The 26,150-nt window shown below is 45.6% G+C and overlaps 1 protein-coding gene across 1 annotated transcript; it reads left to right on the top strand.

Annotated features, from left to right (window-relative positions):
- The first annotated feature begins 84 nt into the window (after positions 1–84).
- On the top strand, positions 85–25,664 carry LOC139230307 (uncharacterized). The gene is made up of 26 exons (XM_070862132.1): positions 85–320; positions 2,954–2,989; positions 3,109–3,135; positions 5,343–5,378; positions 5,499–5,525; positions 6,157–6,183; positions 7,182–7,217; positions 7,338–7,364; positions 8,577–8,603; positions 12,309–12,344; positions 12,463–12,489; positions 13,692–13,718; positions 14,895–14,921; positions 15,553–15,579; positions 16,578–16,613; positions 16,733–16,759; positions 17,952–17,978; positions 18,976–19,011; positions 19,133–19,159; positions 19,987–20,022; positions 21,160–21,186; positions 22,026–22,061; positions 22,202–22,228; positions 23,468–23,503; positions 24,632–24,658; positions 25,486–25,664. The coding sequence occupies exons 1-26, from the start codon at positions 263–265 to the stop codon at positions 25,662–25,664; spliced, it is 966 nt and encodes a 321-aa protein (XP_070718233.1). The 5' UTR covers positions 85–262.
- Positions 25,665–26,150: the final 486 nt, after the last annotated feature.

Here is a 26,150-nt window from a genome sequence, read left to right as displayed (position 1 = left end):
GTACATCACCGCTCTGGCACTCTCTGCACATTGTGATCCCTGAGCCATCGTCCAGTCAGGATTGTGATTTGGGGAGGGGAGAGCTGGGGCTGTGGTTGCTCTGGTCCTTCCTGTTAGTGAATGGTCACAGCCACAACATCACATGCCTCGCTCTGACTGAGAACAGCGATAGTATAAAAAGCCCGAGCTGCCTGGGAATGTTCAACTATCGCCGCACTCCCGCTGTCTGACACACAGCAGCCTGGACCAAGCACCAGCCAAGATGAGGGACCTGTTGCTGCTGACTCTCCTTGGGATCGTGACACACACCCAGTGCCGAGGTAGGAACCGTCTCTTGCACTGCAGCCGACAGGGTAACGGCGCGACAGTCAGGCCCGCTCGCTGCTCTAAAATCCCCGGGGTGCAAGGTTTATTCAGCGTCTTTCAACATCCCAGCAGAGCCCGAAGCTCCTCACCAGCGATGAAGACTTTTGATGTGTCATCACCGTTGCACTGCGCAGTCATTTATTTATTCAACTACTTATTATAGCATTGGGAAGGAACGCATTCCTGCTCCCTTACACGTCCAAAATCCTCACTGCTCTCTGGTACAAAGGCATTTCACTTTCGGTGTGTAACATTTGCTCGGTCTTCTGTGAGACACTCGTTCTCTCGAATACACAACGGTGCTCTCTCTCCACCGGGCTGTTAGTTCCTGCGGCCAATTTCCCCCGCGCCCCTCCCCTCCCCCGCGGCCCCTCCCCTCCCCCGCGGCCCCTCCCCTCCCCCACACCCCCTCCCCTCCCCCACACCCCCTCCACTCCCCTCCCCCACACCCCCTCCCCTCCCCTCCCCCACACCCCCTCCCCTCCCCCACACCCCCTCCACTCCCCTCCCCCACACCCCCTCCCCTCCCCTCCCCCACACCCCCTCCCCTCCCCCACACCCCCTCCCCTCCCCCACACCCCCTCCCCTCCCCCACACCCCCTCCCCTCCCCCACACCCCCTCCCCTCCCCTCCCCCACACCCCCTCCCCTCCACCACGCCCCCACCCCTCCCCCACACCCCCTCCCCTCCCCTCCCCCACACCCCCTCCCCTCCCCTCCCCCACCCCCTCCCCTCCACCACGCACCCTCCCCTCCCCCGCGCCACATCCCCTCCCCCGCACCCCCTCCCCGCCCCCACACCTCTACCATCCCCCATACCCCTCCACTCCCAGGGCCCCCTCCCCACCCCCACACCCCCTCCCCTCCCCCACGCCCCCTCCCTTCCCCGGCGCCCCCTCCTATCCCCCGCGCCCCCTCCCCTCCCCTGCACCCCTCCCCTTCCCCGCGCCCCCTCTCCTCCCCCGCACCCCTCCCCTTCCCCGCGCCCCCACCCATCCCCCGCGCCCCCCCCTCCCCCGCGCCCCCTCCCCTCTCCCGCGCCCCCTCCCCTCCCCCGCGCCCCCTCCCCTCCCCCGCACCCTTCCCCTCCCCCGCGCCCCCTCCCCTCCCCCGGAGCCCTCCCCTCCCCCGCGCCCCCTCCCCCGCTCCGCCTCCCCCGCTCCACCCCTCCTCCCTCTCCCCTCTCCGCCCCTCCTCTCCCCCCGACCCCCTCCTTTCTACCTCCCTCCCCGCTCCCCCTCCCCCTCTCTATCCCTTCCCCCACCCACTCCTCTCCCCCTCCCTTCCCACCTCCTCTCCCACTCCTTTCTCCCCCCCCCCCCCGCTCCCCTCCCCCTCCTCTTCCCTCATCCCTCCCCTCCCCCATCCTCAAACCCCTCCTCACTCCCCCTCCTCCCCTCTCCCCTCCTCTCCCCCTCCTCTCCTCCCCTCTTCCCCCCCCCACTCCTCCTCTCGCCCTCCTCTCCCCTCCCTTCCCCTTCCCCCCTCCCCCCGCCACATTGTGTAAACAGCTGGGGCCGTGTGCAGAGTAACCGGGGGGGAGACCCTCATAGTGACCCATCATTGTGACCTTACGACCCCTCACCATGACCCTAAAACCTCTCACCATGACCCTACGACCCCTCACAGTGATACTGCGACCCTTGATCCTGCAGCATCCCTGAGGTAGAGCAAGAGACTTCGCTGTAACACAGGGGGAAAGGCAATGGTGCAGGGAGAGGTTAAACCAGCTCACCCCTCACTTTCTGTGTGGTGGACACCCAAATGGCACAGCTCCCGGAGAAGGTTGTTGAAAGACTCTGTGTAGCCCCCTGACGCGCAGCGAGGTGAGATTGATCGTCACTGAGGGCGGCAGGAAGGAGCTGGGCGTCTTGGCCAGAAATCCCTGGTCAGTGCGTGCTGCAGCTGTATCAGGGCTGCAGCTTGGCTCGACTTCCACTGCCCAGTCTGGGCCCCTATCAGGGCATGGGATGGATAGACAGACAGAGAGAGAGAGACAGACAGAGAGAGACAGACAGACAGACAGACAGAGACAGACAGACAGACAGACAGAGACAGGCAGACAGACAGACAGAGACAGGCAGACAGACAGACAGAGACAGACAGACAGACAGACAGAGAGAGAGACAGACAGACAGACAGACAGAGAGAGAGACAGACAGACAGAGAGAGACAGACAGACAGACAGACAGAGACAGACAGACAGACAGACAGACAGAGACAGGCAGACAGACAGACAGAGAGAGACAGACAGAGAGACAGACAGACAGACAGACAGACAGAGAGACAGACAGACAGAGAGAGAGACAGACAGACAGAGAGAGACAGACAGACAGACAGACAGAGACAGACAGACAGAGACAGACAGAGACAGACAGACAGACAGAGAGACAGAGACAGAGAGACAGAGACAGACAGACAGACAGACAGAGACAGACAGACAGACAGACAGAGACAGGCAGACAGACAGACAGAGACAGACAGACAGACAGACAGAAAGAGAGAGACAGTCAGCAAGCCATCAGTGAGCGGAGGGGATGGATGTACAGGACGTGTTGCTTTAACCTCACTGTCTCTATTTATTGCAGTCATTTCAATCCGCACTGCTGAGAGTCTCGGCGATGGTCAGTATATTTATTTCCTCTTCACCTTCCAGTTCCACACCCCTCCTGATGGGACATTTTGTTATCTTTTTATTGTGATTTTATTTTCATATTCAATGACGTTTTTTTGTTTTCTGCAGATGCACGAGGACCTCTTGATGTAGAAGGTTTGTATATTTCTATATTTAAACTTGCTTGGCAATGACCCTGATTAATCTATTAATTCCTGTAGTGATGGAACAAGGAACAAAACAGCTCCCATTTCTTCACTTTCCAGCGTGTTACCCTCCTCTCCCCAAGGGCCTGCCTGACACTGGGAGCTGGTTCCCCAGGGTCCGGGGTGTTGTATCCCCCTCGCCCAGGAGCCCCTCCCCTTGGGTGAGATAGATAGTGAGTGTCAGCGGGTTCCACGTCCCAGCCTGCTCCTGATCCCACCCAACACCCACACATCCTGCTGACCCGGGTCACTGGACAGTGACAAGGAGCAGGAACGCTGGCTGATTTCCCCCTTTCCTTAATCCCGGGAGGGTGAGGTTATTTTCGGGATCCTAAACCCGCTGGATCAAACTCAGGACATTCACACCAGGCGAGGGGGGGTGAAGCCAATGGGATCTTTCTCTGCTTTCTTCCCCCAAAATGCCTTTGTAGTTTTGTACAAGGCTCTCGTCACACTCTCAGGTCACTCTGTGACACAGGAGATGGTCGAGATTGCAGAGCGCCCAATACCGGGAGCTGCAGGCACACAGCTCCTTTATACATCATCAGAACATAAGGATTAGGAGCAGGAGTCGGGCATTCGGCTCCTCGACCCTGCTCCGCCATTCAATGAGATCACGGCTGATCTTCTACCTCAACTCCACTTTTCTGCACTGTCCACAAATCTTTTGACTCCCCTCGAGTCCAATCATCTAGCGATCTCAGCCTTGAATATACTCAAAGACTGAGCCTCCACAGCCCTCTGGGGCAGAGAACTCCAAAGATTCACCACCCTCTGAGTGAAGAAATTCCTCCTCATCTCAGTCCTAAATAGCCGACCCCTTATCCTGAGACTGTGACCCCTGGTTCTAGACTCCCCAGCCCGGGGGAAACACTGTCCCTGCATCTACCCTGTCAAGCCCCCTCAGAATGTTGTATGTTTCAATGAGGTCACCTCTCATTCTTCTAAACTCCAGAGAGTATCGGCCCAATCTCCTCAATCTCTCAGTCACTTTCTATTCCCCGTCGTCAATCAGGGGCCATGACAAGGTGACAGAATAACAAGCTCCACAAAAGAACAGGAGCTGGACAGATTTGATTCAATTTTAGTGGGATTTACATATTTAATTACCTCTTTTGGTTTTCTGCAAATGTACGAGTTCCTGTTGATGCAGAAGGTTTGTATATTTGTATATTTAAACTTGATTGGCAATGACCCTGATTAAATTTATTAATTCCCGTACTGATGGAGCACAAGAACAAAACAGTTCCCATTTCTATAACCTGTCGGGGAATCTCCCAAACCTCTCACAGGGGGGCGGGGCGGAGCAGGAGTAAGGAAGGAGTTAGCATGATTCAGGAGTTAGGTTACATTATTTATCTAGACAGAGAGAGGCAGCAAGAGAGAAAGAGGCTGAGTAAGAGGGAGACAGAGCGAGAGTGAGAGAGACAATCAGACAAAGAGTAGCAATAAAATTGGGGACTTTAATCTTCATATAAACTGGGCAAATCAAATTGTCAAAGGTCGTCTGGAGGCCGAGTTCATAGAATATATTCGAGGCAATTTCTGCAAATACGTCAAAAAAACAACTCGGGAACAGATCTTTATAGATCTTTTATTGTGTAATGAGATAGGGTTAAATTTTAATCTCATAGTAAATTAGCGTCTGGGGAAGAGTGATCATAAGATGATAGAATTTCACATTGAGTTTGAGAATAAAATACTTAATTTTGAAACTAGAGCCCTAAACTTAAATAAAACCAATTATGTAGGTATGGGGGTGAATTGGCTCAGGTAGATTAGGAAATTAATTTAAAAGGTATAACAGTAGCAACACAGTGGCAAACAGTTAAAGAAATATTCTAAAATTCTCAACAAATATACATTCCGCTGTGAAAAAGAAACACCACAGGTAAAGTGAGCCAATGTTGGCTAACTAAAGAAGTTAAGGATTGTCTTAGATTAAAAGAAAAGGCTTATAATGTTGTGAAGATTGGGAGAGATTTAGAAAACAGCAAAGGATGACCAAAAAATTGCTAAAATGGGAGAAAATAGAATCTGAGAGTAAATTAGCAAGAAATATAAAAACAGATTGTAAGACCTTCTACAGGTATGTACATGGTGTTGAATATTTCTGGAAGCATTGCTTTAACCTCACTGTCCCTCTATTTATTGCAGGCGTTTCAACCCACTTTGATGAAAGTCTCGAAGACGGTCAGTGTAGCTACTTTCCCCTTCACCTTCCAGTTCTACTCCTCTCCTGATGGGAGATTTGTTTATGATTCTATTGCTACTTTATTTTCATAATTAATGACTTTATTTGGTTTTCTGCAGATGTACTAGGACCTGTTGATGTAGAAGGTTTGTATATTTCTATATTTAAACTTGCTTGGCAATGACCCTGATTAAATTTATTAATTCGCGTACTGATGGAGCATAAGAACAAAACAGCTCCCATTCCTTCTCCCTCCAGCATGTTGCACTCCTCTCCCCAAGGTCCTGCCTGACACTGGGAGCTGGTTCCCCAGGGTCCGGGGTATCCAAAAATCTATCGATCTCAGCCTTGAATATACTCAAAGACTGAGCCTCCACAGCCCTCTGGGGCAGAGAATTCCAAAGATTCACCTCCCTCTGAGTGAAGAAATTCCTCCTCATCTCAGTCCTAAATGGCCGACCCCTTATCCTGAGACTGTGACCCCTGGTTCTAGACACCCCAGCCCGGGGGAAACACCCTCCCTGAATCTACCCTGTCAATCTCCTGCAGAATCTTGTATGTTTCAATGAGATCACCTCTCATTGTTCTAAACTCTAGAGAATATCGGCCTAGTCTACTCAATCTCTCAGTCACTTTCTATTCCCTGTCATCAATCAGGGGCCATGACAAGGTGACAGAATAACAAGCTCCACAAAAAAACAGGAGTTTGACGGATTTGATCCAAATTTATTGTGATTTTATTTTTATATTCAATGACCTTTTTTTGGTTTTCTGCAGATGTACGAGTTCCTGTTTATGCAGAAGGTTTGTATATTTGTGTATTTAAACTTGATTGGCAATGACCCTGATTAAATTTATTAATTCCCATACTGATGGAGCACAAGAACAAAACAGATCCCATTTCTATAACCTGTCGGGGAATCTCCCAAACCCCTCACAGGGGGGCGGGGCGGAGCAGGAGTAAGGAAGGAGTTAGCACGATTCAGGAGTTAGGTTACATTATTTATCTAGACAGAGAGAGGCAGCAAGAGAGAAAGAGGCTGAGTAAGAGGGAGACAGAGCGAGAGTGAGAGAGACAATCAGACAAAGAGTAGCAATAAAATTGGGGACTTTAATCTTCATATAAAGTGGGAAATCAAATTGTCAAAGGTCGTCTGGAGGTCGAGTTCATAGAGTATATTCGACGCAGTTTCCTCGAATACGTCAGAAACCAACTCGCAAAGAGATCATTTTAGATCGCTTATTGTGTAATGAGACAGGGTTAAATTTTAATCTCATAGTAAATGAGCCTCTGGGGAAGAGTGATCATAATACGATAGAATTTCACGTTGCAATTGAGAGTGAAATACGGAATTTCAAAACAAGTGTCTTAATATTTTTAAAAAGCCAATTACGTGTGTATGGGGGCGAGTTGTCTCAGGTAGACTGGGAATTCAAATTAAAAGTTATAACAGTAGATAAACTGTGGTAAACAGTTAAAGAAATATTCCAAGATTCTCAACGAATATACATTCCACTGTGAAAAAAACCCACCACAGGACAGGTGAGCCAATCTAACTAAAGAAGTTTAGGATTGTATTAGATTAAAAGAAAAGGCTGTTAATGTTGTGAAGAACAGTAGTGAGCCTAAGGATTGGGAGAGATTGAGGATGACCAAAAAATTGCAAAAAAGGGAAAAAATAGAATATGAGAATAAACTAGCAAGAAATATAAAAACAGATTGTAAGACCTTCTACACAAATATAGATGGTGATGAATCTTTATGGAAGCGTTGTTTTAACCTCACTGTCTCTCTTTTGCAGGTGTTTCAAGCCACTCTGATGAGAGTCCTGAAGACGGTCAGTATAGCTACTTTCCTCTTCACCTTCCAGTTCCACTCCTCTCCTGATGGGAGATTTTTTGTATGATTCTATTGTGATTTTATCTTCGTATTTAATGACTTTTTTTTGTTTCTGCAGATGCACGAGGACCTGTTTATGCAGAAGGTTTGTATATTTCTATATTTAAGCTTGCTTGGCAATGACCCTGATTAATCTATTAATTCCTGTACTGATGGAGCACAAGAACAAAACAGCTCCCATTTCTTCACCTTCCAGCATGTTACCCTCCTCTCCCCAAGGTCCTGCCTGACACTGGGAGCTGGTTCACCAGGGTCTGGGGTGTTGTAGCCCCCTTGCCCAGGAGCCCCTCCCCTTGGATGAGATAGATAGTGAGTGTCAGTGGGTTCCACGTCCCAGTCCGCTCCTGATCCCACCCAACACCCACACACCCTGCTGACACGGGTCACTGGACAGTGACAAGGAGCAGGAACGCTTGCTGATTTCCCCCTTTCCTTAATCCCGGGGGGTGAGGTTATTTTCGGGATCCTATCACCAACCCCGCTACAATCAGCCAGCGCAGAAGGTGGATCGAACTCGGGACATTCACACCAGGCGAGGCGAGAAGCCAATGGGATCTTTCTCTGCATTCTTCCCCCAAAATGCCTTTGTTGTTTTGTACAAGGCTCTCGGCGCACTCTCAGGTCACTCTGTGACACAGGAGATGGTCGAGATTGCAGAGCGCCCAATACCGGGAGCTGCAGGCACACAGCTCCTTTATACATCATCAGAACATAAGGATTAGGAGCAGGAGTCGGCCAATCGGCCCCTCGACCCTACTCCGCCATTCAGTGAGATCATGGCTGATCTTCTACCTCAACTCCACTTTCCTGTCCAATCCCCATACCCCTTGACTCTCCGCGAGAATTCAAAAATCTATCGATCTCAGCCTTGAATATACTCAACGACTGAGCCTCCACAGCCCTCTGGGGCAGAGAATTCCAAAGATTCACCTCCCTCTGAGTGAAGAAATTTCTCCTCATCTCAGTCCTAAATGGCCGACCCCTTATCCTGAGACTGTGACCCCTGGTTCTAGACTCCCCAGCCCGGGGGAAACACACTCCCTGCATCTACCCTGTCAAGCCCCCTCAGAATGTTGTATGTTTCAATGAGATCACCTCTCATTCTTCTAAACTCCAGAGAGTATCGGCTCAATCTCCTCAATCTCTCAGTCACTTTCTATTCCCCGTCATCAATCAGGGGCCATGACAAGGTGACAGAATAACAAGCTCCACAAAAGAACAGGAGCTGGACGGATTTTATCCAAATTTATTGTGTTTTTATTTACATATTTAATGACACTTTTTTGGTTTTCTGCAGATATACAAGGAACTGTTTATGCAGAAGGTTTGTATATTTGTATATTTAAACTTGATTGGCAATGACCCTGATTAAATTTATTAATTCCCGTACTGATGGAGCACAAGAACAAAACAGATCCCATTTCTATAACCTGTCGGGGAATCTCCCAAACCCCTCACAGGGGGGCGGGGCGGAGCAGGAGTAAGGAAGGAGTTAGCACGATTCAGGAGTTAGGTTACATTATTTATCTAGACAGAGAGAGGCAGCAAGAGAGAAAGAGGCTGAGTAAGAGGGAGACAGAGCGAGAGTGAGAGAGACAATCAGACAAAGAGTAGCAATAAAATGGGGGACTTTAATCTTCATATAAACTGGGAAATCAAATTGTCAAAGGTCGTCTGGAGGTCGAGTTCATGGAGTATATTCGACGCAGTTTCCTCGAATACGTCAGAAACCAACTCGGGAACAGATCATTTTAGATCGCTTATTGTGTAATGAGACAGGGTTAAATTTTAGTCGCATAGTAAATGAGCCTCTGGGGAAGAGTGATCATAGAAACATAGATACATAGAAACATAGAAACATAGAAAATAGGTGCAGGAGTAGGCCATTCGGCCCTTCTAGCCTGCACCGCCATTCAATGAGTTCATGGCTGAACATGCAACTTCAGTACCCCATTCCTGCTTTTTCACCATACCCCTCGATCCCCCTAGTAGTAACGACTACATCTAACTCCTTTTTGAATATATTTAGTGAATTGGCCTCAACAACTTTCTGTGGTAGAGAATTCCACAGGTTCACCACTCTCTGGGTGAAGAAGTTTCTCCTCATCTCGGTCCTAAATGGCATACCCCTTATCCTTAGATTGTGACCCCTGGTTCTGGACTTCCCCAACATTGGGAACATTCTTCCTGCATCTAACCTGTGTAAACCCATCAGAATATTAAACATTTCTATGAGATCCCCTCTCATTCTTCTGAACTCCAGTGAATACAAGCCCAGTTGATCCAGTCTTTCTTGATATGTCAGTCCCGCCATCCCGGGAATCAGTCTGGTGAACCTTCGCTGCACTCCCTCAATAGCAAGAATGTCCTTTCTCAAGTTAGGAGACCAAAACTGTACACAATATTCCAGGTGTGTCCTCACCAAGGCCCTGTACAACTGTAGTAACACCTCCCTGCTCCTGTACTCAAATCCCCTCGCTATGAAGGTCAACATGCCATTTGCTTTCTTAACCGCCTGCTGTACCTGCATGCCAACCTTCAATGACTGATGTACCATGACACCCAGGTCTCGTTGCACCTCCCCTTTTCCTAATCTGTCACCATTCAGATAATAGTCTGTCTCTCTGTTTCTACCACCAAAGTGGATAACCTCACATTTATCCACATTATACTTCATCTGCCATGCATTTGCCCACTCACCTAACCTATCCAAGTCACTCTGCAGCCTCATAGCATCCTCCTCGCAGCTCACACTGCCACCCAACTTAGTGTCATCCGCAAATTTGGAGATACTGCATTTAATCCCCTCGTCTAAATCATTAATGTACAATGTAAACAGCTGGGGCCCCAGCACAGAGCCTTGCGGTACCCCACTAGTCACTGCCTGCCATTCTGAAAAGTACCCATTTACTCCTACTCTTTGCTTCCTGTCTGACAACCAGTTCTCAATCCACGTCAGCACACTACCCCCAATCCCATGTGCTTTAACTTTGCACATTAATCTCTTGTGTGGGACCTTGTCGAAAGCCTTCTGAAAGTCCAAATACACCACATCAACTGGTTCTCCCTTGTCCACTCTAATGGAAACATCCTCAAAAAATTCCAGAAGATTTGTCAAGCATGATTTCTCTTTCACAAATCCATGCTGACTTGGACCTATCATGTCACCTCTTTCCAAATGCGCTGCTATGACATCCTTAATAATTGATTCCATCATTTTACCCACTACCGATGTCAGGCTGACCGGTCTATAATTCCCTGTTTTCTCTCTCCCTCCTTTTTTAAAAAGTGGGGTTACATTGGCTACCCTCCACTCCATAGGAACGGATCCAGAGTCTATGGAATATTGGAAAATGACTGTCAATGCATCCGCTATTTCCAAGGCCACCTCCTTAAGTACTCTGGGATGCAGTCCATCAGGCCCTGGGGATTTATCGGCCTTCAACCCCATCAATTTCCCCAACACAATTTCCCGACTGATAAAGATTTCCCTCAGTTCCTCCTCCCTACTAGACCCTCTGACCCCTTTTATATCCGGAAGGTTGTTTGTGTCCTCCTTAGTGAATACCGAAGCAAAGTACTTGTTCAATTGGTCTGCCATTTCTTTATTCCCCATTATGACTTCCCCTGATTCTGACTGCAGGGGACCTACGTTTGTCTTTACTAACCTTTTTCTCTTTACATATCTATAGAAACTTTTGCAGTCCATCTTAATGTTCCCTGCAAGATTCCTCTCGTACTCTATTTTCCCTGCCCTAATCAAACCCTTTGTCCTCCTCTGCTGAGTTCTAAATTTCTCCCAGTCCCCGGGTTCACTGCTATTTCTGGCCAATTTGTATGCCACTTCCTTGGCTTTAATACTATCCCTGATTTTCCCTAGATAGCCAGGGTTGAGCCACCTTCCCTTTTTTATTTTTACGTCAGACAGGGATGTACAATTGTTGTAGTTCATCCATGCGGTCTCTAAATGTCTGCCATTGCCCATCCACAGTCAACCCCTTAAGTATCATTCGCCAATCTATCCTAGCGAATTCACGCCTCATACCTTCAAAGTTACCCTTCTTTAAGTTCTGGACCATGGTCTCTGAATTAACTGTTTCATTCTCCATCCTAATGCAGAATTCCACCATATTATGGTCACTCTTTCCCAAGGGGCCTCGCACAACAAGATTGTTAATTAATCCTCTCTCATTACCCAACACCCAGTCTAAGATGGCCTCCCCCCTAGTTGGTTCCTCGACATATTGGTCTAGAAAACCATCCCTTATGCACTCCAGGAAATCCTCCTCCACTGTATTGCTTCCAGTTTGGCTAGCCCAATCTATGTGCATATTAAAGTCACCCATTATAACTGCTGCACCATTATTTCATGCACCCCTAATTTCCTGTTTGATGCCTTCCCCAAAATCACTACTACTGTTTGGAGGTCTGTACACAACTCCCACTAATGTTTTTTGCCCTTTGGTGTTCTGCAGCTCTACCCATATAGATTCCACATCATCCAAGCTAATGTCTTTCCTAACTATTGCATTAATACGATAGAATTTCAAGTTGCAATTGAGAGTAAAATACTTAATTTCAAAACGAGTGTCTTAATATTTTAAAAAGCCAATTACGTGGGTATGGGGGCGAGTTGTCTCAGGTAGACCTGGAATTCAAATTAAAAGATATAACAGTAGATAAACAGTGGTAAACAGTTAAAGAAATATTCCAAAATACTCAACGAATATACATTCCACCATGAAATAAAAACACCAAGGGAAAAGTGAGCCAATGTTGGCTAACTAAAGAAGTTAAGGATTGTATTAGATTAAAAGAAAAGGCTGTTAATGTTGTGATGAACAGTAGTGAGCCTGAGGATTGGGAGAGATTTTGGATAAGCAAAAAATTGCAAAAAAGGGAAAAAATAGAATATGAGAATAAACTAGCAAGAAATATAAAAACAGATTGTAAGACCTTCTACACAAATATAGATGGTGATGAATCTTTATGGAAGCGTTGTTTTAACCTCACTGTCTCTCTTTTGCAGGCGTTTCAAGCCACTCTGATGAGAGTCCTGAAGACGGTCAGTATAGCTACTTTCCTCTTCACCTTCCAGTTCCACTCCTCTCCTGACGGGAGATTTTTTAATGATTTTATTGTGATTTTATCTTCATATTTAATGACTTTTTTTGTTTCTGCAGATGCACGAGGACCTGTTTATGCAGAAGGTTTGTATATTTCTATATTTAAACTTGCTTGGCAATGACTCTGATTAATCTATTAATTCCTGTACTGATGGAGCACAAGAACAAAACTGCTCCCATTTCTTCACCTTCCAGCATATTGCCCTCCTCTCCCCAAGGTCCTGCCTGACACTGGGAGCTGGTTCCCCAGGGTCCGGGGTGTTGTAGCCCCCTCGCCCAGGAGCCCCTCCCCTTGGGTGAGATAGATAGTGAGTGTCAGCGGGTTCCACGTCCCAGTCCGCTCCTGATCCCACCCAACACCCACACACCCTGCTGACACGGGTCACTGGACAGTGACAAGGAGCAGGAACGCTGGCTGATTTCCCCCTTTCCTTAAGCCCAAGGGGTGAGGTTATTTTCGGGATCCTATCACCAACCCCACTACAATCAGCCAGCGCAGACTGTGGATCAAACTCGGGACATTCACACCAGGCGAGGGGAGAAGCCAATGGGATCTTTCTATGCTTTCTGCCCCCAAAATGCCTTTGTTGTTTTGTACAAGGCTCTCGGCGCACTCTCTGGTCGCTCTGTGACACAGGAGATGGTCGAGATTACAGAGTGCCCAATACCGAGAGCTGCAGGCACACAGCTCCTTTATACATCATCAGAACATAAGGATTAGGAGCAGGAGTCGGCCATTCGGCCCCTCGACCCTGCTCCGCCATTCAATAAATCCAGACAGGTCTTCCACTACAACTCCACTTTCCTGCACTATCCCCATACCCTTTGACTCCCCGAGAGTCCAAAATTCTAGCGAACTCTGTATTGAATATACTCAACGACTGAGCCTCCACAGCCCTCTGGGGCAGAGAACTCAAAGATTCACCACCCTCTGAGTGAAGAAATTCCTCCTCATCTCAGTCCTAAATGGTCGACGCCTTATCCTGAGACTGTGACCCCTGGTTCTGGACTCCCCAGCCCGGGGGAAACACACTCCCTGCATCTACCCTGTCAAGCCCCCTCAGAATTTTGTATGTTTCAATGAGATCACCTCTCATTCTTCTAAACTCCAGAGAGTATCGGCCCAATCTCCTCAATCTCTCAGTCACTTTCTATTCCCCGTCATCAATCAGGGGCCATGACAAGGTGACAGAATAACAAGCTCCACAAAAGAACAGGAGCTGGACGGATTTGATTCAATTTTATTGGGATTTACATATTTAATGACATCTTTTGGTTTTCTGCAGATGTACTAGGACCTGTTGTTGCAGAAGGTTTGTATATTTCTATATTTAAACTTGATTGGCAATGACCCTGATTAAATTTATTAATTTCCGTACTGATGGAGCACAAGAACAAAACAGTTCCCATTTCTATAACCTGTCTGGGAATCTCCCAAACCCCTCACAGGGGGGCGGGGCGGAGCAGGAGTAAGGAAGGACTTAGCACAATTCAGGAGTTAGGTTACATTATTTATCTAGACAGAGAGAGGCAGCAAGAGAGAAAGAGGCTGAGTAAGAGGGAGACAGAGCGAGAGTGAGAGAGACAATCAGACATAGAGTAGCAATAAAATGGGGGACTTTAATCTTCATATAAACTGGGAAATCAAATTGTCAAAGGTCGTCTGGAGGTCGAGTTCATAGAATATATTCGAGGCAATTTCTGCAATATGTCAAAAAAGCAACTCGGAAACAGATCTTTATAGATCTTTTACTGTGTAATGAGATAGGGTTAAATTTTAATCTCATAGTAAATGAGCATCTGGGGAAGAGTGATCATAAGATGATAGAATTTCATATTGAGTTTAAGAATGAAATACTTAATTTTTGAAACTAGAGCCCTAAACTTAAATAAAACCAATTATGTAGGTATGGGGGTGAGTTGGCTCAGGTAGATTAGGAAATTAATTTAAAAGGTATAACAGTAGCAACACAGTGGCAAACAGTTAAATAAATATTCTAAAATTCTCAACGAATATACATTCCAATGTGAAAAAGAAACACCACAGGTAAAGTGAGCCAATGTTGGCTAACTAAAGAAGTTAAGGATTGTCTTAGATTAAAACAAAAGGCTTATAATGTTGTGAAGTATAGCAGTAAGCCTGAGGATTGGGAGAGATTTAGAAACCAGCAAAGGCTGACCAAAAAATTGCTAAAATGGGAGAAAATAGAATCTGAGAGTAAATTAGCAAGAAATATAAAAACAGATTGTAAGACCATCTACAGGTATGTACATGGTGTTGAATATTTCTGGAAGCATTGCTTTAACCTCACCGTCTCTCTATATATTGCTGGCGTTTCAAGCCGCTCTGATGAGAGTCTCGAAGACGGTCAGTGTAGCTACTTTCCTCTGAACCTTCCGGTTCTACTCCTCTCCTTATGGGAGATTTGTTTATGATTCTATTGCGACTTTATTTTCATATTTAAAGACGTTTTTTTGGTTCTCTGCAGATGTACTAGGACCTGTTAATGTAGAAGGTTTGTATATTTCTATATTTAAACTTGCTTGGCAATGACCCTGATTAAATTTATTAATTCGCGTACTGATGGAGCATAAGAACAAAACAGCTCCCATTCCTTCTCCCTCCAGCATGTTGCACTCCTCTCCCCAAGGTCCTGCCTGACACTGGGAGCTGGTTCCCCAGGGTCCGGGGTATCCAAAAATCTATCGATCTCAGCCTTGAATATACTCAATCACTGAGCCTCCAGATCCCTCTGGGGCAGAGAATTCCAAAGATTCACCTCCCTCTGAGTGAAGAAATTCCTCCTCGTCTCAGTCCTAAATGGCCGACCCCTTATCCTGCGACTGTGACCCCAGGTTCGAGACTCCCCAGCCCGGGGGAAACATCCTCCCTGAATCTACCCTGTCAATCTCCTGCAGAATCTTGTATGTTTCAATGAGATCACCTCTCATTCTTCTAAACTCCAGAGAGTATCGGTCCAATCTACTCAATCTCTCAATCACTTTCTATTCCCCGTCGTCAATCAGGGGCCATGACAAGGTGACAGAATAACAAGCTCCACAAAAAAACAGGAGTTTGACGGATTTGATCCAAATTTATTGTGATTTTATTTTTATATTCAATGACCTTTTTTTGGTTTTCTGCAGATGTACGAGTTCCTGTTTATGCAGAAGGTTTGTATATTTGTATATTTAAACTTGATTGGCAATGACCCTGATTAAATTTATTAATTCCCGTACTGATGGAGCACAAGAACAAAACAGATCCCATTTCTATAACCTGTCGGGGAATCTCCCAAACCCCTTACAGTGGGGCGGGGCGGAGCAGGAGTAAGGAAGGAGTTAGCACGATTCAGGAGTTAGGTTACATTATTTATCTAGACAGAGAGAGGCAGCAAGAGAGAAAGAGGCTGAGTAAGAGGGAGACAGAGCGAGAGTGAGAGAGACAATCAGACAAAGAGTAGCAATAAAATTGGGGACTTTAATCTTCATATAAACTGGGAAATCAAATTGTCAAAGGTCGTCTGGAGGTCGAGTTCATGGAGTATATTCGACGCAGTTTCCTCGAATACGTCAGAAACCAATTCGCGAAGAGATCATTTTAGATCGCTTATTGTGTAATGAGACAGGGTTAAATTTTAATCTCATAGTAAATGAGCCTCTGGGGAAGAGTGATCATAATACGATAGAATTTCACGTTGCAATTGAGAGTGAAATACGGAATTTCAAAACAAGTGTCTTAATATTTTTAAAAAGCCAATTACGTGGGTATGGGGGCGAGTTGTCTCAGGTAGACTGGGAATTCAAATTAAAAGTTATAACAGTAGATAAACTGTGGTAAACAGTTAAAGAAATATTCCAAGATTCTCAACGAATATACATTCCACTGTGTAAAAAACCCACCACAGGACAGGTGAGCCAATCTAACTAAAGAAGTTTAGGATTGTATTAGATTAAAAGAAAAGGCTGTTAATGTTGTGAAGAACAGTAGTGAGCCTGAGGATTGGGAGAGATTGAGGATGACCAAAAAATTGCAAAAAAGGAAAAAAATAGAATATGAGAATAAACTAGCAAGAAATATAAAAACAGATTGTAAGACCTTCTACACAAATATAGATGGTGATGAATCTTTATGGAAGCGTTGTTTTAACCTCACTGTCTCTCTTTTGCAGGTGTTTCAAGCCACTCTGATGAGAGTCCTGAAGACGGTCAGTATAGCTACTCTCCTCTTCACCTTCCAGTTCCACTCCTCTCCTGACGGGAGATTTTTTAATGATTTTATTGTGATTTTATCTTCATATTTAATGACGTTTTTTTGTTTCTGCAGATGCACGAGGACCTGTTTATGCAGAAGGTTTGTATATTTCTATATTTAAACTTGCTTGGCAATGACTCTGATTAATCTATTAATTCCTGTACTGATGGAGCACAAGAACAAAACAGCTCCCATTTCTTCACCTTCCAGCGTGTTACCCTCATCTCCCCAAGGTCCTGCCTGACACTGGGAGCTGGTTCCCCAGGGTCCGGGGTGTTGTAGGCCCCTCGCCCAGGAGCCCCTCCCCGTGGGTGAGATAGATAATGAGTGTCAGCGGGTTCCACGTCCCAGTCCGCTCCTGATCCCACCCAACACCCACACACCCTGCTGACACGGGTCACTGGACAGTGACAAGGAGCAGGAACGCTGGCTGATTTCCCCCTTTCCTTAATCCCGGGGAGTGAGGTTATTTTCGGGATCCTATCACCAACCCCGCTACAATCAGCCAGCGCAGAAGGTGGATCAAACTCGGGACATTCACACCAGGCGAGGGGAGAAGCCAATGGGATCTTTCTCTGCATTCTTCCCCCAAAATGCCTTTGTTGTTTTGTACAAGGCTCTCGGTGCACTCTCAGGTCACTTTGTGACACAGGAGATGGTCGAGATTGCAGAGCGCCCAATACCGGGAGCTGCAGGCACACAGCTCCTTTATACATCATCAGAACATAAGGATTAGGAGCAGGAGTCGGCCAATCGGCCCCTCGAGCCTGCTCCGCCATTCAATAAGATCAACTCCACTTTCCTGCACTATCCCCATACCCCTTGACTCCCCGAGAGTCCAAAATTCTATTGATCTCTGCCTTGAATATACTCAACGACTGAGCCTCCACAGCCCTCTGGGGCAGAGAATTCCAAAGATTCACCACCCTCCGAGTGAAGAAATTTCTCTTCATCTCAGTCCTAAATGGCCGACCCCTTATCCTGAGACTGTGACCCCTGGTTCTAGACTCCCCAGCCCGGGGGGAAACACCCTTCCTATATATACTCTGTCAATTCCCCTCAGAATCTTGTATGTTTCAATGAGATCACCTCTCATTGTTCTAAACTCCAGACAGTATCGGCCCAATCTCCTCAATCTCTCAGTCACTTTCTATTCCCCGTCATCAATCAGGGGCCATGACCAGGTGACAGAATAACAAGCTCCACAAAAGAACAGGAGCTGGACGGATTTTATCCAAATTTATTGTGATTTTATTTACATATTTAATGACACTTTTTTGGTTTTCTGCAGATATACGAGGAACTGTTGTTGCAGAAGGTTTGTATATTTCTATATTTAAACTTGATTGGCAATGACCCTGATTAAATTTATTAATTCCCGTACTGATGGAGCACAAGAACAAAACAGTTCCCATTTCTATAACCTGTCGGGGAATCTCCCAAACCCCTCACAGGGGGGCGGGGCGGAGCAGGAGTAAGGAAGGAGTTAGTACGATTCAGGAGTTAGGTTACATTATTTATCTAGACAGAGAGAGGCAGCAAGAGAGAAAGAGGCTGAGTAAGAGGGAGACAGAGCGAGAGTGAGAGAGACAATCAGACAAAGAGTAGCAATAAAATGGGGGACTTTAATCTTCATATAAACTGGGAAATCAAATTGTCAAAGGTCGTCTGGAGGACGAGTTCATAGAATATATTCGAGGCAGTTTCCTCAAATACGTCAGAAACCAACTCGGGAACAGATCATTTTAGATCGTTCATTGTGTAATGAGACAAGGTTAAATTTTAATCTCATGGTAAATGAGCCTCTGGGGAAGGGTGATCATAATACGATAGAATTTCACGTTGCAATTGAGAGTGAAAAACGGAATTTCAAAACGAGTGTCTTAATATTTTAAAAAGCCAATTACGTGGTTATGGGGGCGAGTTGGCTCAGGTAGACTGGGAATTCAAATTAAAAGTTATAACAGTAGATAAACTGTGGTAAACAGTTAAAGAAATATTCCAAAATTCTCAACGAATATACATTCCACCATGAAATAAAAACACCACGGGAAAAGTGAACCAATGTTGGCTAACCAAAGAAGTTAAGGATTGTATTAAAAGAAAAGGCTGTTAATATTGTGAAGAACAGTAGTGATCCTGAGGATTGGGAGAGATTGAGGATGACCAAAAAATTGCAAAAAAGGGAAAAAATAGAATATGAGAATGAACTAGCAAGAAATATAAAAACAGATTATAAGACCTTCTACACGTATGTCGATGGTGATGAATCTTTATGGAAGTGTTGCTTTAACCTCATTGTCTCTGTTTTGCAGGCGTTTCAAGCCGCTCTGATGAGAGTCCTGAAGACGGTCAGTATAGCTACTTTCCTCTTCACCTTCCAGTTCCACTCCTCTCCTGACGGGAGATTTTTTTATGATTCTATTGTGATTTTATCTTCATATGTAATTACGTATTTTTGGTTTTCTGCAGACACACGAGGACCTGTTTATGCAGAAGGTTTGTATATTTGTATATTTAAACTTGATTGGCAATGACCCTGATTAAATCTATTAATTCCCGTACTGATGGAGCACAAGAACAAAACAGCTCCCATTTCTATAACCTGTCGGGGAATCTCCCAAACCCCTCACAGGGGGGCGGGGCGGAGCAGGAGTAAGGAAGGAGTTAGCACGATTCAGGAGTTAGGTTCACGCAATTTTTTTAATTCATTACTTATGTAGACAAAGAGAGGTAGAAAGAGAGAAGGAAACAGATGGAGAAAGAGAGAGACTGAGTAAGAGGGAGACAGAGCGAGAGTGAGAGAGACAATCAGACAAAGGGTAGCAATAATCATCGGGGACTTTAATCTTCATATAAACTGGGAAAATCAAATTGGCAAAGGTCGTCTGGAGGACGAGTTCATAGAATATATTCGGGGCAGTTTCCAAGGAACCAACCCGGGAACAGATCATTTTAGATATTTTATTCTGGAATGACACAGCATTAAATAGTAATCTCATTGTTAAACGAATATACATTCCACTGTGGAAAACAAACTCCACGGGGAAAGTGAGCCAATCTAACTAAAGAAGTTAAAGATAGTATTAGATTAAAACAAAAGGCTTATAATGTTGTGAAGAACAGTAGTAAGCCTGTGGATTGGGAGAGCTTTAGAAACCAACAAAGGATGACCAAAAAATTGCTAAAAAGGGAGAAAATAGAATATGAGAGTAAACTAGCAAGAAAAATAAAAACAGATTGTAAGACCTTCTACAGGTATGTAGATGGTGTTTAATATTTCTGGAAGCGTTGCTTTAACCTCACGGTCTCTCTATTTATTGCAGGTGTTTCAAGCCGCTCTGATGAGAGTCGCGGCGACGGTCAGTATATCTACTTTCCTCTTCACCTTCCAGCGTGTCGCACTCCTCTCCCCAAGGTCCTGCCTGACACTGGAAGCTGGTTCCCCAGGGTCCAGGGTGTTGTAGCCCCCTCGCCCAGGTGCCCCTCCCCGTGGGTGAGATAGATAATGAGTGTCAGCGGTTCCACGTCCCAGCCCGCTCCTGATCCCACCCAACACCCACACACCCTGCTGACACGGGTCACTGGACAGTGACAAGGAGCAGGAACGCTTGCTGATTTCCCCCTTTCCTTAATCCCGAGGGGTGAGGTTATTTTCAGAATCCTATCACCAACCCCGCTACAATCAGCCAGCGCAGACTGTGGATCAAACTCGGGACATTCACACCAGGCGAGGGGGGGGGGAAGCCAATGAGATCTTTCTCTGCATTCTGCCCCCAAAATGCCTTTGTTGTTTTGTACAAGGCTCTCGGCGCACTCTCAGGTCACTCTGTGACACAGGAGATGGTCGAGATTACAGAGTGCCCAATACCGGGAGCTGCAGGCACACAGCTCCTTTATACATCATCAGAACATAAGGATTAGGAGCAGGAGTCGGCCATTCGGCCCCTCGACCCTACTCCGCCATTCAATAAGATCACGGCTGATCTTCGACCTCAACTCCACTTTCCTGCACTGTCCCCATATCCCTTAATTTCCTTAATATCCACAAATCTATCGATATCTGCCTTGAATATACTCAAAGACTGAGGCTTCACAGCCCTCTGGGGCAGAGAATTCCAAAGATTCACCACCCTCTGAGTGAAGAAATTCCTCCTCACCTCAGTCCTAAATGGCCGACCCCTTATCCTGAGACAATGACCCCTGGTTCTAGACTCCCCAGCCCCGGGGGGAAACACCCTCCCTGCATCTACCCTGTCAAGCCCCCTCAGAATCTTGTACGTTTCAATGAGATCACCTCTCATTCTTCTAAACTCCAGAGAGTATCGGCCCAATCTCCTCAATCTCTCAGTCACTTTCTATTCCCCGTCGTCAATCAGGGGCCATGACAAGTTGACAGAATAACAAGCTCCACAAAAGAACAGGAGATGGACGGATTTGATTCAATTTTATTGGGATTATATTTTCATATTTAGTGACACTTTTTTGGTTTTCTGCAGATGTACGAGTTCCTGTTGATGCAGAAGGTTTGTATATTTGTATATTTAAACTTGATTGGCAATGACCCTGATTAAATTTATTAATTCCCGTACTGATGGAGCACAAGAACAAAACAGTTCCCATTTCTATAACCTGTCGGGGAATCTCCCAAACCCCTCACAGGGGGGCGGGGCGGAGCAGGAGTAAGGAAGGAGTTAGCACGATTCAGGAGTTAGGTTCACGCAAATTTTTTAAATTCATTAATAATGTAGACAAAGAGAGGTAGAAAGAGAGAAGAAAACAGATGGAGAAAGAGAGAGACTGAGTAAGAGGGAGACAGAGCGAGAGAGAGAGAGACAATCAGACAAAGGGTAGCAATAATCATCGGGGACTTTAATCTTCATATAAACTGGGAAAATCAAATTGGCAAAGGTCGTCTGGAGGACGAGTTCATAGAATATATTCGGGGCAGTTTCCAAGAATACATCAAGGAACCAACCCGGGAACAGATCATTTTAGATATTTTATTCTGGAATGACACAGCATTAAATAGTAATCTCATTATTAAACGAATATACATTCCACTGTGGAAAACAAACTCCACGGGGAAAGTGAGCCAATCTAACTAAAGAAGTTAAAGATAGTATTAGATTAAAACAAAAGGCTTCTAATGTTGTGAACAATAGTGGTAAGCCTGAGGATTGGGAGAGCTTTAGAAACCAGCAAAAGATGACCAAAAAATTGATCTAAAGGGAGAAAATAGAATCCGAGAGTAAATTAACTAGAAATATGAAAACAGATTGTAAAACCTTCTACAAGTATTTAGATGGTGCTAAACCTTTCAGGACGCGTTGCTTTAACGTCACTGTCTCTCTATTTATTGCAGGCGTTTCAAGCCGCTCTGATGAGAGTCATGGCGACGGTCAGTATATCTACTTTCCTCTTCACCTTCCAGGTGACAGAATAACAAACTCCACAAAAGAACAGGAGTTTGATGGATTTTATCCAATTCTATTCCGATTTTATTTTCAAATTTAATGACACTTTTTTGGTTTTCTGCAGATAAACGAGGACCTGTTGACGCAGAAGGTTTGTATATTTCTATATTTAAACTTGATTGGCAATGACCCTGATTAAATCTATTAATTCCATATTGATGGAGCACAAGAACAAAACAGTTCCCATTTCTATAACCTGTCGGGGAATCTCTCAAACCCCTTACAGGGGGGCGGGGCAGAGCAGGAGTAAGGAAGGAGTTAGCACGATTCAGGAGTTAGGTTCCACACGAGTTTTTAAAATTCATTATTTATTTAGACACAGGGAGACAGAGAAAGAGAGAGACTGAGTAAGAGGGAGACAGACTGAGAGTGAGAGAGAGCAATAATCATGGAGGACTTTAATCTTCCTATAAACTGGGCAAATCAAACTGCCAAAGGTCATCTGGAGGGTTGTAAATCTGTGGAATTCGCTGCCTCAGAGAGCTCTGGAAGCCGGGACATTGAATAAAGTTAAGATAGAGATAAACTGTTTCTAACCGATAAAGTATTACGGGGTTATGGGGAGCGAGCAGGGAATCCATAATCGGATCAGCCATGATCGTATTAAATGGCGGAGCAGGCTCGAGGGGCTGTATGGCCTATTCCTGCTCCTATTTCTTATGTTCTTATGTTCTTATGTCGAGTTCAGGGAATACATTCGACAGTTTCTTAGAATACATCAAGGAACCAAACCAAAAACAGATCATTTTAGATTTTTATTGTGTAATGATATAGGGTTAAATATTAATCTCAAAGTAAATGAACCTCTGGGGAAGAGTGACCATAATATGATTGAATTTCACATTGAGTTTGAGAGTGAAATACTTAATTTCGAAACTAGAGCCTTGAACTAAATTAAAACCAATTATGTAGATATGGAGGTGAATTGGCTCAGGTAGATTAGGAAATTAAATTAAAAGTATAAAAGTAGATAAATATTGGCAAACAGTTGAAGAAATATTCCAAAATTCTCAACGAATATACATTCCACTTTGAAAAAAGAACACCACGGAAAATTTGAGCCAATGTAACTTAAGAAGTTAAGGATTGTATTAGATTAAAACAAAAGGCTTATAATGTTGTGAAGAACAGTAGTAAGCCTGTGGATTGGGAGAGCTTTAGAAACCAACAAAGGATGACCAAAAAATTGCTAAAAAGGGAGAAAATAGAATATGAGAGTAAACTAGCAAGAAAAATAAAAACAAATTGTAAGACTTTCTACAGGTATGTAGATGGTGCTGAACCTTTCTGGACACATTTCGTAACCTCACGGTCTCTCTATTTATTGCAGGCATTTCAAGCCGCTCTGATGAGAGCCGTGGTGATGGTCAGTATATCTACTTTCCTCTTCACCTTCCACCGTGTTACCCTCCTCTCCCCAAGGTCCTGCCTGACACTGGGAGCTGGTTCCTCAGGGTCCGGGGTGTTGTAGCCCCCTCGCCCAGGGGCCCCTCCCCGTGGGTGAGATAGATAGTGAGTGTCAGCGGGTTCCACGTCCCAGTTCGCTCCTGATCCCACCCAACACCCACACACCCTGCTGACACGGGTCACTGGACAGTGACAAGGAATAGGAACGCTGGCTGATTTCCCCCTTTCCTTAATCCCAACGGGTGAGGTTATTTTCGGGATCACCAACCCCGCTACAATCAGCCAGCGCAGACTGTGGATCGAACTCGGGGCATTCACACCAGGCGAGGGGAGAAGCCAATGGGATCTTTCTCTGCTTTCTGCCCCCAAAATGCCTTTGTTGTTTTGTACAAGAATCTCAGCACACTCTCAGGTCGCTCTGTGACACAGGAGATGGTCGAGATTGATGAGCGCCCAATACCGGGAGCAGGCACACAGCTCCTTTATACATCATCAGAACATAAGGATTAGGAGCAGGAGTCAGCCATTCGGCCCCTCGACCCTACTCCGCCATTCAATAAATCAAGACTTGTCTTCCACTACAACTCCACTTTCCTGCAGTATCCCCATATCCTTTGACTTCCCACCAGTCCAAAAATCTAGCGAACTCTGTATTGAATATACTCAACGACTGAGCCTCCACAGCCCTCTGGGGCAGAGAATTCCAAAGATTCACCACCCTCTGAGTGAAGAAATTTCTCCTCATCTCAGTCCTAAATGGCCGACCCCTTATCCTGAGACAATGACCCCTGGTTCTGGACTCTCCAGCCCGGGGAAAATACACTCCCTGCATCAACCCTCTGAGGGCCATCCCCCTCAGAATCTTGTATGTTTCAATGAGATCACCTCTCATTCTTCTAAACTCCAGAGAGTATCGGCCCAATCTCCTCAATCTCTCAGTCACTTTCTATTCCCCGTCATCAATCAGGGGCCATGACAAGTTGACAGAATAACAAGCTCCACAAAAGAACAGGAGCTGGACAGATTTGATTCAATTTTATTGGGATTTTATTTTCATATTTAGTGACACTTTTTTGGGTTTCTGCAGATGTACGAGTTCCTGTTGATGCAGAAGGTTTGTATATTTGTATATTTAAACTTGATTGGCAATGACCCTGATTAAATTTATTAATTCCCGTACTGATGGAGCACAAGAACAAAACAGTTCCCATTTCTATAACCTGTCGGGGAATCTCCCAAACACCTCACAGGGGGGCGGGGCGGAGCAGGAGTAAGGAAGGAGTTAGCACGATTCAGGAGTTAGGTTCACGCAATTTTTTTAATTCATTATTTATGTAGACGAAGAGAGGTAGAAAGAGAGAAGGAACCAGATGGAGAAAGAGAGAGACTGAGTAAGAGGGAGACAGAGCGAGAGTGAGAGAGACAATCAGACAAAGGGTAGCAATAATCATCGGGGACTTTAATCTTCATATAAATTGGGAAAATCAAATTGGCAAAGGTCGTCTGGAGGACGAGTTCATAGAATATATTCGGGGCAGTTTCCAAGGAACCAACCCGGGAACAGATCATTTTAGATATTTTATTCTGGAATGACACAGCATTAAATAGTAATCTCATTGTTAAACGAATATACATTCCACTGTGGAAAACAAACTCCACGGGGAAAGTGAGCCAATCTAACTAAAGAAGTTAAAGATAGTATTAGATTAAAACAAAAGGCTTTTAATGTTGTGAAGAACAGTAGTAAGCCTGTGGATTGGGAGAGCTTTAGAAACCAACAAAGGATGACCAAAAAATTGCTAAAAAGGGAGAAAATAGAATATGAGAGTAAACTAGCAAGAAAAATAAAAACAGATTGTAAGACCTTCTACAGGTATGTAGATGGTGTTTAATATTTCTGGAAGCGTTGCTTTAACCTCACGGTCTCTCTATTTATTGCAGGTGTTTCAAGCCGCTCTGATGAGAGTCGTGGCGATGGTCAGTATATCTACTTTCCTCTTCACCTTCCAGCGTGTCGCACTCCTCTCCCCAAGGTCCTGCCTGACACTGGAAGCTGGTTCCCCAGGGTCCAGGGTGTTGTAGCCCCCTCGCCCAGGAGCCCCTCCCTGTGGGTGAGATAGATAGTGAGTGTCAGCGGTTCCACGTCCCAGCCCGCTCCTGATCCCACCCAACACCCACACATCCTGCTGACACGGGTCACTGGACAGTGACAAGGAGCAGGAACGCTGGCTAATTTCCCCCTTTCCTTAATCCCGAGGGGTGAGGTTATTTTCAGAATCCTATCACCAACCCCACTACAATCAGCCAGCGCAGACTGTGGATCAAACTCGGGACATTCACACCAGGCGAGGGGGGGGGGGGAAGCCAATGGGATCTTTCTCTGCATTCTGCCCCCAAAATGCCTTTGTTGTTTTGTACAAGGCTCTCAGCGCACTCTCAGGTCACTCTGTGACACAGGAGATGGTCGAGATTGATGAGCGCCCAATACCGGGAGCTGCAGGCACACAGCTCCTTTATACATCATCAGAACATAAGGATTAGGAGCAGGAGTCGGCCATTCGGCCCCTCGACCCTACTCCGCCATTCAATAAGATCACGGCTGATCT

This window comes from Pristiophorus japonicus, chromosome 19, assembly GCF_044704955.1.
Source record: "Pristiophorus japonicus isolate sPriJap1 chromosome 19, sPriJap1.hap1, whole genome shotgun sequence".
NCBI classification, from domain to species: Eukaryota; Metazoa; Chordata; class Chondrichthyes; family Pristiophoridae; genus Pristiophorus; species Pristiophorus japonicus.
This window is presented reverse-complemented; position numbering and strand designations above follow the sequence as displayed.